This window comes from Anolis carolinensis, chromosome 1 (assembly GCF_035594765.1).
Source record: "Anolis carolinensis isolate JA03-04 chromosome 1, rAnoCar3.1.pri, whole genome shotgun sequence".
Classification (NCBI taxonomy): domain Eukaryota; kingdom Metazoa; phylum Chordata; class Lepidosauria; order Squamata; family Dactyloidae; genus Anolis; species Anolis carolinensis.
In genome coordinates, this window is record NC_085841.1 from 292,136,093 (window position 1) to 292,151,612 (window position 15,520).

General features: G+C 46.2%; 1 protein-coding gene across 1 annotated transcript in view; it reads left to right on the forward strand.

Moving 5' to 3' along the window:
- pdhx (pyruvate dehydrogenase complex component X) overlaps positions 1–15,520 on the forward strand; it is a 72,417-nt gene that overhangs the window by 26,253 nt on the left and 30,644 nt on the right. Inside the window, exons 6-7 of the mRNA XM_062967868.1 lie at positions 4,511–4,694; positions 6,433–6,580. Of these exons, the coding sequence (XP_062823938.1) occupies positions 4,511–4,694; positions 6,433–6,580 (332 nt within the window). The remainder of the gene's footprint in view (positions 1–4,510; positions 4,695–6,432; positions 6,581–15,520) is intronic.

A 15,520-nucleotide genomic window follows, 5' to 3' on the forward strand; every position in this document is an offset into this window, starting at 1 on the left:
AGCTCTGCGCCTGGTCCTCTCCAAGTGCACTTCTCTAGGACCCGGTACATAGAGTAAGTCTCGTTGGGATGGTCGTTGCGACCTCCGATGTGGGAGAAGGAGAGACGGTCCCTAAGATACGATGAGCCCTGGCCGTAAAGAGTTTTAAAAGTCAGGACTAGCATTTTATATAGACCACAGATGTTGCAGCACTGGTGTTATGTGGCATTTCATGGGTGTTCTTGTGAGTAGCCTGGCTGCCGCATTTTGAACAATATGGAGCTTCCGGGTCGTGGACATCGGAAGGCCAACATACAGGGCGTTGCAATAGTCCAGCCTAGATGTGACCGTGGCATGGATGACTGTTGCCAGAGCCTCATCAGATAGATAGGGTGCCAATTGCCTCGCTTGTCGTAGGTGGAAAAAGGCCTGTTTGCTGGCAGCAGCGACCTGAGCTTCCATTGTCAGCTGCGAATCTAAAACGACACCCAGGCTCTTAACGGTGGGTGAAGGAGATAGGGCAGCACCATCGAAGGTGGGTAGCAAGTGGGTCAGACCAGTTGAGCGGTCATGCCAGAGAATCTCAGTCTTCGCCGGGTTCACCTTCAATCTACTAGCACGTAGCCAGTTCGACAGAGCCTCCAGACATAAGATGAAATTGTCTGGTATTGACGTTGTTCCAGGCTCCAAGCGCAGAAGGAGTTGGGTGTCGTCTGCATATTGATAGCAGTCTAGACCAAAACTCCAAGCCAAACTAGCAAGGGGTCTAACGTAGATGTTGAAGAGAAGAGGGGAGAGAATTGCACCTTGGGGTACCCCACATTGGAGGGGAGATCTGTCAGAGACTTGATCCATATACTCCACGCATTGGCTCCGGTTTCGCAGAAATGAGTTGAACCAATTGAGGGCCTGACCGCGAACTCCGGACATGGCGAGACGGTGAATCATTAGATCATAATCAACGGTGTCAAACGCTGCGGTAAGGTCGAGAAGTACCAGTAGCGTTGATCCGCCGCTATCAGACTGGCGACAAAGTTCATCTGTAATGGCAACCAGGACTGTCTCCGTCCCATGGCCAGGGCGGAAGCCTGACTGGAAAGGGTCCAGGCCGGCTGTATCATCCAGAAATTGTTGCAATTGTCCCAGCACAGCCCGCTCTATCATCTTACCCAAGAATGGGAGGTTGGAGACAGGACGATAGTTGGCAAGGGTCATGGGATCCAAGCTAGGCTTCTTTAGCAAGGGACGAACCCTTGCCTCTTTTAGGTTGTCTGGGAAGACCCCCTGTTCAAGAGAGCCATTGATGATATTACTCAACGGATCGAGTAGACCTTCCAGGCAGCTCTTCACCAGCCAGGAGGGACACGGATCAAGGGAACAGGTGGTTGGATTTGCAGCAGCTAGGATTCTAGCGACATCTTCCTTGTCAAGCGGAGTAAATCGGTCAAAGATAGGCCCACTAAGCGGCCACAAAGTCTCAAGCTCACTTAAGGTATCAACTGTAGGGAGCAGTTCCTGCCGAAGCACGGTGATTTTATCAGTGAAAAACTTTTGGAATGCCTCTGCTGTAAGAGCCGTGGTTGCTGGGTTTTGGACTAAGGGAGCCGGACTGGTCAAAGCACGAACGATTTTGAATACTTGAGCTGGGCGCGATCTAGCAGAGGCTATTAAGAAGGAATTGTAAGATTTTTTAGCATCCTTGACGTCTGATTCGTAGGACCTGCGAAAAGCCTTGAAAGCGGACAGTGACACCTCGTCGGGTTTCCTTCGCCACCGATGTTCCAGCCGCTTTCGTGCTCTTATAATTATTAAGCACTGAACGACAGAAATAAATCCATTCATAACTAGCAGCCATATATTACCCATGCAAGTCACAGGGGAAGCAATTAAATTTTATAGTGGATTGTGGCATCTAAAAGAATATGAATACACACACACACACACACACACACACACACACACACACACACAGTTTGAAAAAGAACTCCCTAGTTTTAATGTGTTTTAACTTAAAACTAGGGAGTTCTTTTTCAAACACCCTGTATAATATTTCTGCCTTCATGGCTGACAAATCATCTACCCAGCTTATATTGTTATTACTTATTACTAAGTTTTTATATAATGTTTTGAATATGCTGAAATCCCAGAACCTAATTATGGAATGAAAGGGCTGATAATGGTATTTCATGGTATAAAAATTGACTAAAAACATACTTTTCTCACAACATTTGAATCTGTGTAAATTAAAAAAAAAGCATTAGTAACAGACCTAGCATTATAAAATTGCTAATGGCTATACTAAGCTGTCCATGCTTTCTGCTCATGAGAGTTAAAAAACCGTTTGTTATATTATTTTATGCCTTATTGTATCAGCTACTAAAATAGTCTTTGCTGTATAATATGAATATTATTATCACTTACATTCATTTTGTTTTTTATGATCAAATTAATTACTGCCACTAAGAACATGTTGGTGCTTATACAGCCAGGTTTCATGACTGTAGCTTCCAGGCTGCTTTGAATTAATGATTCCAATTAGGAAAGGATTGCATTTGTAGCTCTATTCCTGTTTGCCACCGGCATTTGATATTAGAAGGTATACTTATGTGGACAGTGCAGTCTGTTTAGTTGCCATTGCTGATACCTGTTGATGGACAGATTTGTGGAATGTTGTTTAAACCAGTTTATGATTTTCTTTCCCTGAGGTTCCCAATCAAGGACTTTTCTACATGATTTAGTTATGCCTTCAACAAAACAGAACTTTTGGAAATTTTCTGGAGTAGTAACCGACAGCACTGTCATATTTTCAACTTTCTTTCTCTCTTCCACTCAGTCCTAATTTCAGAGCTGAGGTCTGCATTCATTGGCTTTGCTGTGTCATTTGTATAGGTATTTTCAGGGAAGAGGTAAAATGATAAGATACTGAAGAAAATGTATGAAAAGTTAGATGACACTTCACCATCACTCCAGTGTTAGAGATTGATTTTGAATATTTTCATTTACAGATTCCTTTCAGACCGAAAACACTATCACTTCTTGGACTTACAGCCTAGAATTTCAATAAGCTACTAGTAATAATGAGATGTCGGCAATGAATCATAATCTATATATATAATAAAAGTGAATGTTTGTATCGGAGTATGTATCAGCGTTTTGATTGGCCTGGCGGAATATGTGCTCGCATTTTGATTGGCCTGGCGGAATATGGATCAGCTTTCTGATTGGCCGGCCGGAATATGGGCCAGCTCTGATTGGCCGCCACTTTCACAGGCCACTGGGATTGCTGAGGGAAAAACTACTACCAACTGGCTTCGTTCGGCCTACTTATCTCCTCAGAACGATGCTAGCTTTGGGACAGTTAACAGCTTTCGGCCTACACTTTGGTAATAAAAAACACCACTGCCAGCATCACGAAGGCCGGACCTGGACCAAACTTGACACACATCACCCCTACGATCCATGAACCCACTGACAACAGATGGCCCTCTTTGGCCCCTCTGCTGACATGTTTAAGGCCTTCCAGGCTGGCCCCACGCCGCTAGGCCCAAAAGGGGACGCCATCTTGCCTCAGCTTTCAACTTCTTTGTAAGGCCCTACTTTCCTCAAAAGACAGCAGAGAACATTGTTATTATCTTTTTAATGATATGCTTATGAACACTTCTAGCCCCCAAAGCCCCAATCCAAGCCACCTTTGATCATTTTGCTAACACGTTTCAGGCCTTGCAGCCTGGCTCCATTGTGCTAGGCCGCAAAAGAGGCGGCCATTTTCCCTGTTCCAAACAGAGCAGCTTTTGCCTGTGTCTTTTGGATACAGCACTCTCCTTCAAGGTCAGGCAGCAGTACGTAAATAGGTTGATCCACTGTGACGGCACTTCCTCATTCCAACGTCATAAATTAGTTAAATTTGCCTCCCCACTTTATAAGTGGTACCTTATTTCCTACTTGATAGATGCAACTATCTTTCGGGTTGCTAGGTCCTTTGGCTCTGGGAGTTATAGTTCACCCTTATATAGACAGCACTGAACCCAGCCAACTTCGGATCTGGACCAAACTTGGCACACTGCCTCATCATGCCCAACTGAGCATACAGGCAGGGTTTCGGGGTGATTCTCCTTTGGCTCTGGGAGTTGTAGTTCACCCTTATATAGTTAGCACTGAACCCAGCCAACTTCAGATCTGGACCAAACTTGGCACACTGCCTCATCATGTCCAACTGAGCATACAGGCAGGGTTTCGGGGTGATTCTCCTTTGGCTCTGGGAGTTGTAGTTCACCCTTATACAGACAGCACTGAACCCAGCTGATGACGGATCTGGACCAAACTTAAGTGATATTTCCTCACATCCCCAAACAACTCAATGCCGTCTACTAATAACCCGGGCACCGCCGGGACCCCAAGCTAGTTTATACATAAAGTTCACAATGTCTTCATTTTGGTTTGACTATGAGGGGTGTTTGTAGATTAATGTATTTTATTTCGTTGAATCAAATGTTTGTCTAAGATCTACTTGTATTTGTCTTTTAAATGACAGGGATGCCCTTATGCTTATCGAGCAGAAACAGAAAGGAAAACCCTTGGAAGGAAAGCCAGTGGTTTCTTCTCTCCCTTCACAGCAAGTTGGAGTGCCTTTAACACCATCAGCAGCTGGGAAACCAACTTCTGCTGCGCGTCCTCCAGCTCCACCGGTTTCTGTGCCAGGACGGCCTCCTTCCACGGTAATAAGCATGATAGGATTATCTTTTTTACTTGGACCTATACAGGGCTGGTTTAACCTATAAGGCCGCTGAAGCGGCCGCCTCAGGCAGGGCGGAAATGGGCAATCTGTCCTGTGCGCACGCGCGCAGGGCAGATCGCCCATTTCCACGGAGCCTGCTCAACGCAGGCACAGATCACCAGCCGATCGGTGCCTGCATTGAGCAGGCAGGGAGGAAATGGGCGATCTGTCCTGTGCGCACGCACGCAGGGCAGATCGCCCATTTCCACGGAGCCTGCTCAACGCAGGCACAGATCGCCAGCCGATCTGTGCCTGCGTTGAGCAGGCAGGGAGGAAATGGGCGATCTGTCCTGTGCGCACGCACGCAGGCCAGATCGCCCATTTCCATGGAGCCTGCTCAACGCAGGCACAGATCGCCAGCCGGCGTTGAGCAGGCTCCATGGAAATGGGCGATCTGTCCTGTGCGTCTGGCGATCTGTGCCTGCGTTGAGCAGGCTCCATGGAAATGGGCGATCTGCCCTGCGTGCGTGCGCACAGGAAAGATCGCCCATTTTCTCCCTGCCTGCTCAACGCAGGCACAGATCAGCTGGCGATCTGTGCCTGCGTTGAGCAGGCTCAGTGGAAATGGGCGATCTGCCCTGCGTGCGTGCGCACAGGACAGATCGCCCATTTCCGCGCACAGGGCAGATCGCCCATTTCCACGGAGCCTGCTTTCTCGGTGATTGGGGTTTTTTTTTGGGGGGGGGGGCACCAAAATCCTTTTTTGCTTACACTTGAAAATTTCCTTGGGCCGGCTCTGGACCTATAGATAAATTCAAGTGTAAACATCACATGCTAAGATTAGTTTAAAATGAGCGAAGGATTGTTGCCAAGGAAGTTGTCATGTTCTATTTAAAGTATTTTCTTGACTGAAGTGTTTTACATAAGTGATTTTTTGAATATACATTTACATGTAACATGAAGTTTGCCCATATGTTACTTACATGGGACATGCATATTCTTCTTTAAATGCTATAGATACTGCCAGAAGTCAGAAAATATTAGAAGTTGTCATTTAAACTTGATGCTGCAGTTTCCTGGTTTAATAATGAGTGTTTTGCAGTGTTCAGAGTTGTTACTTGTTACTTTGGCTATGCTGGCTTTTAAATTTTATACTTTTATTAGTCTTAGTCCTATGTTTTGTCTCAATGTTTAGGTGTGAAAATGTAACTCTGTTATGTCATTATCTAATTTGTGGTAATGTCTTTTTAATCACTTTGATGTGGTTGGATATGTTTTTTTGTTGGGGTTTTTTGGTTGCTCCTTTCTCGGCTGCTATGGACCTCCCCCCCCCCCCCCAAGCGGCTCCTTTCTTGGCTGCTTGGTGAATTTTTTCCCCTCCTGCAGGAGAGGGTGGCCAGGGGAGTCTTTAGCGCATGCGCATTATTGTCTTTCAGCTTTTTTGGATTATGAAGTCCTTGTTGTTGTATTTTTTTCAGTTTTTATGAGTGATGGCCACTCTTTGGACTGATAGGTGTATTGTGTCCAAATTTTGTGTGTATTCATCTAGTGGTTTTGGAGCGATGTTTCTTTCGCCCATGAACAAACATCATATTTTTATATATATAGATATGGTTGGCATAAATGAGATCAAACTAGCTTTCACTATGAATATTTTTTGAAGTTAAAAGACAGCCTATTATCAAAAACATGTTTAATCTTTTCTTCATTTACTATCTAAAATATGTTTTCCTGTACAGGGCACATTCACTGAGATCCCTGCAAGCAACATTAGAAGAGTTATTGCTAAGAGATTAACAGAATCGAAAACAACTGTCCCTCATGCATATGCAACTGCTGATTGTGACCTTGGTGCAGTTCTGAAGCTAAGGCAAGAGCTGGCAAAAGGTGAAAATATTACTATTTGAACTGTCTTGTCCCATGGAATACATAGTGTTAAGTAGTCCTGTCCTGTATTTGATCTGCTCTGTCAGTTCTATTCTGTGGCAGATTCTACATTCTTTCTAGGCTCTGGTGATGATCAAATAATCTCTCCTTGATATCTCAATTCTGCTTCTGTTGTCACAATTTCTATAAGAATTGGGAGTCATGAATCCTTGTGATTACTCAGTATCTTTAATAGAGGTAATGAAATTGCTTTGTTGAGACTATTATTTAAACACACTGTTTAAAAAGAGCTTGGAACTTGAAAATTGGCAGTTAAGTTCCCTCCTGTGGACACAAGTTAAAGTTATAATTTGAATGAGTGAATGTATTAATACCTGAAATGCTATAAGTATCTGGATAGCAACAACGTATAATACTTTGGTGATTTTTCAAACTTTGTTTTTCAGTTTTGGGGAAGTCTTCCTATTGTTAGGTTCCAACTGGAATACGCCCATTGAAACTATGAAATTTATATGTCATATTCATATATAAGATGACTTTATATATATGTTTGTGATGAGTCATGGGCCATGTAGTCCCGTTCCTAGTGCTGTTGTGACAGATGAAGAGGAAAACTTGGGTTTTCCACCATTTCAGCCAGAAAAGGAACTATCCCAGCCAGAAATGGAGCCTTTGCACCTGCAGGAGGTTTGTCTTCCAGAAATCTGCCAAACAAGCCCTGAGTCGAAATCTCCCCCTTTTTCTCGCCGTAATTATTATCTCCAGCAAAAAGGAGTACAACAGGCTAATCGCAGGAGCTTGAGAATTGCAGCAAAGCATTCAGATGATTAAGCCTGCTTCCATGAGAAATTTTAGGGAGTCATACATCTGGACACAGAGATTGACTTTCGTTTCTGATTCCCCAGAGAAGTGTTCTCTGGTGGGAAAACGAGGCCTATTTAGGTTCCTTGCTCCCGAAGGAATCTTGCGGAGTCAATTCGTCAGCTACCGGAGCAGCGTGTGTGGACAGCTACTCCTGCTCTCAAGCCTTTGTTCCTGTTCCAAGCCTTCGTTCTCAGCCTTGTTTTCTCCCCGGATCTTGCCTTGTTTCCCGGACCTCGCCAAGTAATTACCACGGATCTTGTTCTTGCTCCTCGTTTCCTTGTTGCCTTGAATCAAGCTTTGTGTTCCAAGAATCAAGTTATTTCCTAGCCTTGCTCAAGTTCATGGACTAAAGGACCTTGTCATCTCCCCTCACTTGCTTGGCAAGTGAGTGTTTCGGTTATTTGGATTACAACTTTGGACCTTAATATTTCATATTGGACATTGCTTCTTTGGACTAATTTTGACCTTTCCTGAAAGGTCTACTTCTGGACTATTTCCTATACTTGTTTTTATTAACTTTATATATTTCCTTAATAAAGATATTAGATAGATTCTGGCCTCTGTGTATGGTTATTGGTGCTCTGCAGCCTGGGTCGTGACAGTTTGACTCCGCCACCCTAAGCACCAATTAACCTAGGCCAGAATGTCTACCGGAGCCGGACCGGGGGCCCAACCACTCAGTTACACCATCGACAAGGATGAAGTGGACCGCATCCGTGATAAGCTCAATGCGCAGGAGGGAGAAATAAGGGGATTGAAGGAACGCGGAATCCGTCTCCCGGCCCTGGCGCTGCCAACCAAGTTTACTGGAGAAGCTTCTAAGGTTCATGTTTTCCGTCGCCAATGCCAGGCTTATCTAGAGGCCCGTAATGCCGAGTTTCCCCAAGAAGACATCAAGGTGGCGTGGATCTACAGTCTCCTGGACGGGCCAGCGGCCAACTGGGCGACGGCACTGTTCGACCAAGACTCCCCACATCTAAGATCAGCGCAACAATTCTTGGATCACATTAAGGCGACTTGGGGGATTGAGGACAATTTGGAGGCAGCCGGCCACAAACTCCGGCGCCTCTCCCAAGGGGACAGACCCATGTCCCAGTACATAGCCGAGTTCCGAGTGCTGGCCCATAACACCGGATGGAACGATATAGCCCTCAGAGGACAATTTCGGGAGGGTCTCAACATCGAGATGCTGGAGGAAATCTCCAAGGTGGATCCTCCACACTCTCTTGAAGCACTCATTGATCAATGTTTACGAGCTGAAGTCATGATTGCCAACAGAAGACAATGGATCCAAGGCCAGAGCGGTAGGACCGGAGCGAGACCTCCCGCTCCCACCGGCGTCCAGCCGCGTCCAGTGTGGAGACCCCCGCCACCAGCTCCATACCCCAGAGGAAGCGAGGAGGTGCCAATGCAGTTGGGCAATGTGCGTCCCAGATTAGATGCCGCCGAGAAGGCCCGCCGCCAACGCCTAAATCTCTGTTGGTACTGCGGAAACGGGGGCCACTTTGCCAGAGAGTGTCCAGCCAAAGGGAAGCCCGCCGCTCGTCTGGCGGCGGCGTCCTCCACGGAGACGAAGACGTCTGAGGCAGCTGGCACACAGCCGGCGGGGGAAGCCAGCGACCGGGCGTAGAGAGGCTCGCCAACCCGGTCAAAAAACCCACTCAAGAGCCGCCAACCGGGGTCCTATTTCTTCTAGTGGTCACCTTGTGGTCAGTAAAAAAAGGACCCGTCATGGTCCATGCCATGATAGACTCAGGAGCCACAAACAACTTCATTGATAGAGAGTATGCTGACTCTCTGGGATTACAATATCACGACTTTAAGAACGCCCGTGTGGTGCAAGCCATCGATGGCCGCCCCCTCAAGACAGGTCCAGTAAGCCAGTGGTCGGAGCCCACCAGAATGTGGATAAGGGAACACATGGAAGAGATTTCCTTCTTTGTTACCGAGGTTCCCCACTTCCCTGTGATTTTGGGAATTCCATGGCTGACACTCCACGACCCAAGCATCTCCTGGTCCAACAGAGAACTGCAGTTTGCTTCAAAATATTGCCAAAACCATTGCCTTGTAGCCAAGGTCTGTCATGCCACAGACGCTGAACCCATCATCACCTTGCCCAAGAAGTACTCAGAATATTGGGATGTATTCAATGAAAAAGAAGCCGAGAGACTACCCCCACATAGACCTTATGACTGTGCCATTGACTTGGTGGAGGGGGCCCCGATTCCGCGAGGACACCTCTACTCCCTGACTGAACCAGAGCAAGAAGCTCTCAGGGAGTTCTTAGAGACAAACCTACGCAAGGGGTTTATCAGACCCTCTCAATCCCCAGCCGCTTCCCCAGTGATGTTTGTGAAAAAGAAGTCAGGGGACCTACGTTTGGTGGTGGACTATAGAGCATTGAACAATATCACTAAACGAAACCGGTATCCCCTGCCTCTGATCTCAGACCTCTTAGACCGGCTTCGAGGGGCTAAAGTTTACACCAAACTGGATCTTCGAGGAGCTTATAATCTAGTTCGCATCAGGGAAGGGGACGAGTGGAAGACTGCCTTCCAGACAAAATTCGGTTTATTCGAAACCCTGGTTATGAATTTCGGTTTATGTGGAGCTCCCGCAACGTTCCAGCATTTTGTCAACGATATCTTTCAGGATTATCTAGATCGGTTCCTGATTATCTACCTGGATGATTTTTTGGTGTTTTCTAGATCACAATCAGAACATGAGAATCACGTCAGAATGGTGTTACAACGATTGCGGGACCACGGACTTTATGCCAAGTTGGAAAAATGCGCTTTTGATCTACAAGAGGTAGATTTCCTGGGATATCGTGTCTCGCCACTAGGGCTCACCATGGACCCGGCAAAGGTTGCAGCAGTATTGGAATGGCGGGCGCCAACCAACAAGAAAGAGGTGCAACGATTCTTGGGGTTCGCGAACTACTACCGCAAGTTCATTCCAGACTTTGCCCGCTGGTCTGACCCAATCACCAGCTGCATCCGTGGGAAACAGCCTTTCCGCTGGACAGATCAAGCAGAGAAAGGGTTCCAGCAACTAAAGAAATTATTCACGTCCCAGCCAATCCTTCAGCACCCAGATCCTGAAACCCCTTTTGTCGTGCAGGCGGACGCCTCCGATGTGGCGATTGGGGCTGTACTCCTACAACCAGTGGGAGATCATCTCCATCCTTGTGCCTTTTATTCCCGTCAATTGACCGCACCAGAGAGAAATTACACTATTTGGGAAAAGGAACTTTTGGCCATAAAGGCAGCCTTTGAAACTTGGAGACACTGGTTAGAAGGGGCCAAATTTCCCATTGAAGTCCATACTGATCATCGGAATCTAGAGCATCTAAGGACTGCCCGCAAGCTAAATCAGAGGCAACAACGCTGGGCTTTATTCTTTGAACGTTTTAACTTCCAAATTCATTATGTAACCCCAGCCCAGACCAAGCAAGCAGATGCTCTGTCACGGAAACCGGAATACGCTGCAGGGCGCAAGGAGACCTTTGAGTCCCAGCTGCTACAACCCGAGAACTTTGCCACACTCACAGTGGGAAACACCAAATCCACTCCCATTGAATCAACTCCCTCTACTCCAGGGCCCCTTTGTGCTCAGGAAATCAGGGCTAGTCAGCAAGCAGATGCCTGGGCACAGGACCAACTTCGCCAAGGACTACATTTTCCCTTTTCGCTTAAGGATGGGCTACTTTGCTATAGAAATCATGTTTACATTCCCCCAGGACCGGGCAGGGGAAAAGCACTTCGTCTGTGTCATGACTGCAAGCCAGCAGGGCATTTCGGACTATTCAAAACCATGCATTTGATCCTAAGAGATTTCTGGTGGCCCAAGATCCGCAAGGATGTGGAAAAATATGTCAACACCTGCCCAGTATGCCAGCGCTCCAAGACAAGAAGGGAAAAGCCCTCAGGGCTTCTGCATCCCCTCCCTACCCCATCCTACCCATGGGAAATAATCTCTGCGGATTTTATCACTGATCTACCACCTTCCTGTGGATTCACCACGATCCTAGTGGTGGTGGACCTTTTTACCAAGTTAGCCCATTTCATTCCCTGTGATGGCCTTCCCACGGCCAAAGAGACTGCAGATCTATTCCTTCAACATGTTTTCAGATTGCATGGATTGCCCAAGAGTTTGGTCACAGACCGTGGGTCCCAATTCACCTCTCGTTTCTGGAAAGCACTACAAAAACTATTGGGCATAGACTCTCGTTTATCTTCGGCTCATCATCCCCAAACGGATGGGCAAACTGAGCGCACCAATGCCACTTTGGAACAATACCTTCGCTGTTATGTGAACTACCAGCAGGACAATTGGGCTTCCCTGTTACCGCTGTCAGAGTTTGCCTACAACAATGGGGTCCAGGCTTCAACTAAAGAAACCCCGTTCTTTGCAAACTACGGCTTCCATCCACGTTTCTTTCCTCCTGTCATTGAAACCTCAGAAGTTCCCGCAGCAGAGGACTGGCTGCAGGAACTCACAGCGGTGCAACAACTTTTGCTCCAGCAACTGGACCAAGCCAAAGAGGACTATAAACGCCACGCTGACAAACATCGCCAGCCGGGCCCCGAAATCAAGGTAGGAGACCGGGTTCTTCTGTCCACTCGCTTTTTGCCCTCCCATCGCCCTTGCCGGAAATTAGATGCCCGTTTCATTGGCCCCTATCCAGTGGTGGCGCAACTTAACCCCGTGACTTTCAAACTCCAACTTCCGCGCTCTATGCGCATTCATCCAGTGTTTCATCGCTCCCTGCTCCTTCCGGCGGATGGTGTGCGCCCTGCCCTGATGCAGACCGGCCGGCTCCCACTCCTGTTTTGGTGGATGGGGAGGAGGAATTCGAGGTTCAGGACATTTTGGATTCTCGCTTTCACCGCCGCCGCCTACAATATCTCATTGACTGGGTGGGTTTTGGCCCCGAGGAACGTTCTTGGGAAGACGCTTCCACAGTCCATGCCCCCGATTTAACCCGCCGCTTCCATCAGACCTATCCCGCCAAGCCGCGGCCTCGCGCCTCGGGGAGAGAGTCCCAGTTTGAGAGGGGGCTTGAGGAGGGGGATAGTGTGATGAGTCATGGGCCATGTAGTCCCGTTCCTAGTGCTGTTGTGACAGATGAAGAGGAAAACTTGGGTTTTCCACCATTTCAGCCAGAAAAGGAACTATCCCAGCCAGAAATGGAGCCTTTGCACCTGCAGGAGGTTTGTCTTCCAGAAATCTGCCAAACAAGCCCTGAGTCGAAATCTCCCCCTTTTTCTCGCCGTAATTATTATCTCCAGCAAAAAGGAGTACAACAGGCTAATCGCAGGAGCTTGAGAATTGCAGCAAAGCATTCAGATGATTAAGCCTGCTTCCATGAGAAATTTTAGGGAGTCATACATCTGGACACAGAGATTGACTTTCGTTTCTGATTCCCCAGAGAAGTGTTCTCTGGTGGGAAAACGAGGCCTATTTAGGTTCCTTGCTCCCGAAGGAATCTTGCGGAGTCAATTCGTCAGCTACCGGAGCAGCGTGTGTGGACAGCTACTCCTGCTCTCAAGCCTTTGTTCCTGTTCCAAGCCTTCGTTCTCAGCCTTGTTTTCTCCCCGGATCTTGCCTTGTTTCCCGGACCTCGCCAAGTAATTACCACGGATCTTGTTCTTGCTCCTCGTTTCCTTGTTGCCTTGAATCAAGCTTTGTGTTCCAAGAATCAAGTTATTTCCTAGCCTTGCTCAAGTTCATGGACTAAAGGACCTTGTCATCTCCCCTCACTTGCTTGGCAAGTGAGTGTTTCGGTTATTTGGATTACAACTTTGGACCTTAATATTTCATATTGGACATTGCTTCTTTGGACTAATTTTGACCTTTCCTGAAAGGTCTACTTCTGGACTATTTCCTATACTTGTTTTTATTAACTTTATATATTTCCTTAATAAAGATATTAGATAGATTCTGGCCTCTGTGTATGGTTATTGGTGCTCTGCAGCCTGGGTCGTGACAATGTTGAGGGCAGGTTTTGATATGACATGTGAATATGTGAAGGGTTACTTCACAGAGAGGGGAAAGCTCCAGTGTCTCCTCAGTGCACCAGCTGCCTTTGGATGTTGTCACCATTTTCTCACCAAGGCATTCAGAAAGGCCAGAAGCAGTGTGGTGATGGAGAGAGTATAGGGCTTGGTTCATTTTAGGCGCTCCTGGGACTGTGTTAACTTTTCACGTTTTGCCACTCTACTCAGTAGCAAAACAAAATGATGGTTCCTTTTTGATAAGCGGTAAGGTACTGTTCTGTGGATAAATCAAGCCAGTTTTTTTAGTCAGTTTTGACTAATTTTTTTTAGACTTCTACATGAATATATATTGTAAATATTTTTTCACCAGTAGTTGAATCCATAGATCTACTCACATGGCGACCAGCAATTGGATTCAGGTGTTAGAGCTGAAGAAAAGGATAGTTTATCTTGAACTTATGGTGCATTTCAGAGATGTACCACAAAATAAAGGTTAAAGGCAAGCCATGCCAGTGAGCGCATCAAAACCACCTCTTTTTGGTATGCAAGGAGAATTCTGATGACTGAGGCCTTTTACATGGAGTATTTTTTTGTTTGGGGGGGGGGGTTAAAATTTGAAAATGGGAGAAAATCTCCAAAGATTTTGGTTTCAGAGCCACCAGGCCTTTCACTAGGCTGCACCAATGAACCTGTAGAGTTGTGAATACAAACTGTACAAGCCCCACAAATGTGCCACGAATGTTTACTGTTGTATGCCTTCAGGCCTTTTAAACTTATGGCAACAGTAAGGCAAAGCTACCACATGATTTTCTTTACAAGATTTGTTCAGATGAGGGAGGGTTGCATTTGTCCTTCTTTGAGGCTGAGAGTATGTAACTTGCTCAGGGTCACTTAGCGGGTTTCCATGGCACAGGAGAGATTCAAACCAATTCAAGTCCAATGCTTAAATCACTGTACCACACTGGCTCTCTCTTTACCCGAGATACACTATATATTTTGAAGTTATGGGTAGAATCCTGTCTGTTGACCTATTCTGAATAATGAATTCGTACAACTGTAGATTTCTTTCATTCAATGTGCGTGCTCTAGCAGGGGTTTTCAATCCGATTAAAGGCCATAATCCTGGATCAGAAAAAGTCAAGGAAATGTATTTCTGAATTAATCTGAAGAAGAACAAATTTTAAATACGAAATACTGGGTGTTTGTTTAATGCCCTTCTTTCTGTACTCTTACTTGGTACCCTCCCAAGAAGTTTTCTTTTTGCTACATTTTCTAGTAGGTATCTGATGCATTTCTACTCCCTATCTTAACAGCCTACTTTCGTGAAAGTGGACTACTGTACAGTTACAGATGTTCTACTGCTATCTCACATCTCAGATCTAAGCAGCATTAATCCAAATTAGCAGATATTTTTGAAGGAGGCAATAGGACTAGGAAAACTCAGGGTTCATTTTCTGATGGTAGAACTTTCATCAGTGGATCCTGGAGGAAACTATTCCCATCCCTGCCCCTGTGCATTTTCAACAGAATATTGTTCTTCTTCCCTTCCCATCGGCCCTTCCTGTCACTAAGAACCCTGCTCCCCATCCAGATAATTAGATTGTACATTGTCTGTATGGTGGGAAATCACATCCTCCTGGATATGCTGATAGATCTTCTTCCAGCAGTGGATTTGCATTATTGGGTCTTGGTTTCTGTCTTCTGGACTTTAGCTGTAATTTGAATAATTTTCTTTCTTTTCTGATGTGTGCTTGTTTGTGAAGTCGCTTGCAAGGCAGCATTCAGCACTCATTTTTGTTAAATTGGTTTTGATGGCAAGTGGGGTCATCCAGATGTCATGTCATGGGCAAAGGATTTTGATTTAATGGAAGCTTTGCCTTTGGTGGAGATATATGCTGCTTTGATACTGCTATATTCCCAACCACAAAAAGAACCCACCAGTTTCAGTGTAAACTTCTTCACATGAATGGCCTTGCATTTTGGATTTCAAGGTTACCTTTTAATTAGCAAACTTGGCAAGTGCAGAGGCCAAATTCTTCTATTAGCATTCTAAGCAGGTACTGTTTATTCAAAT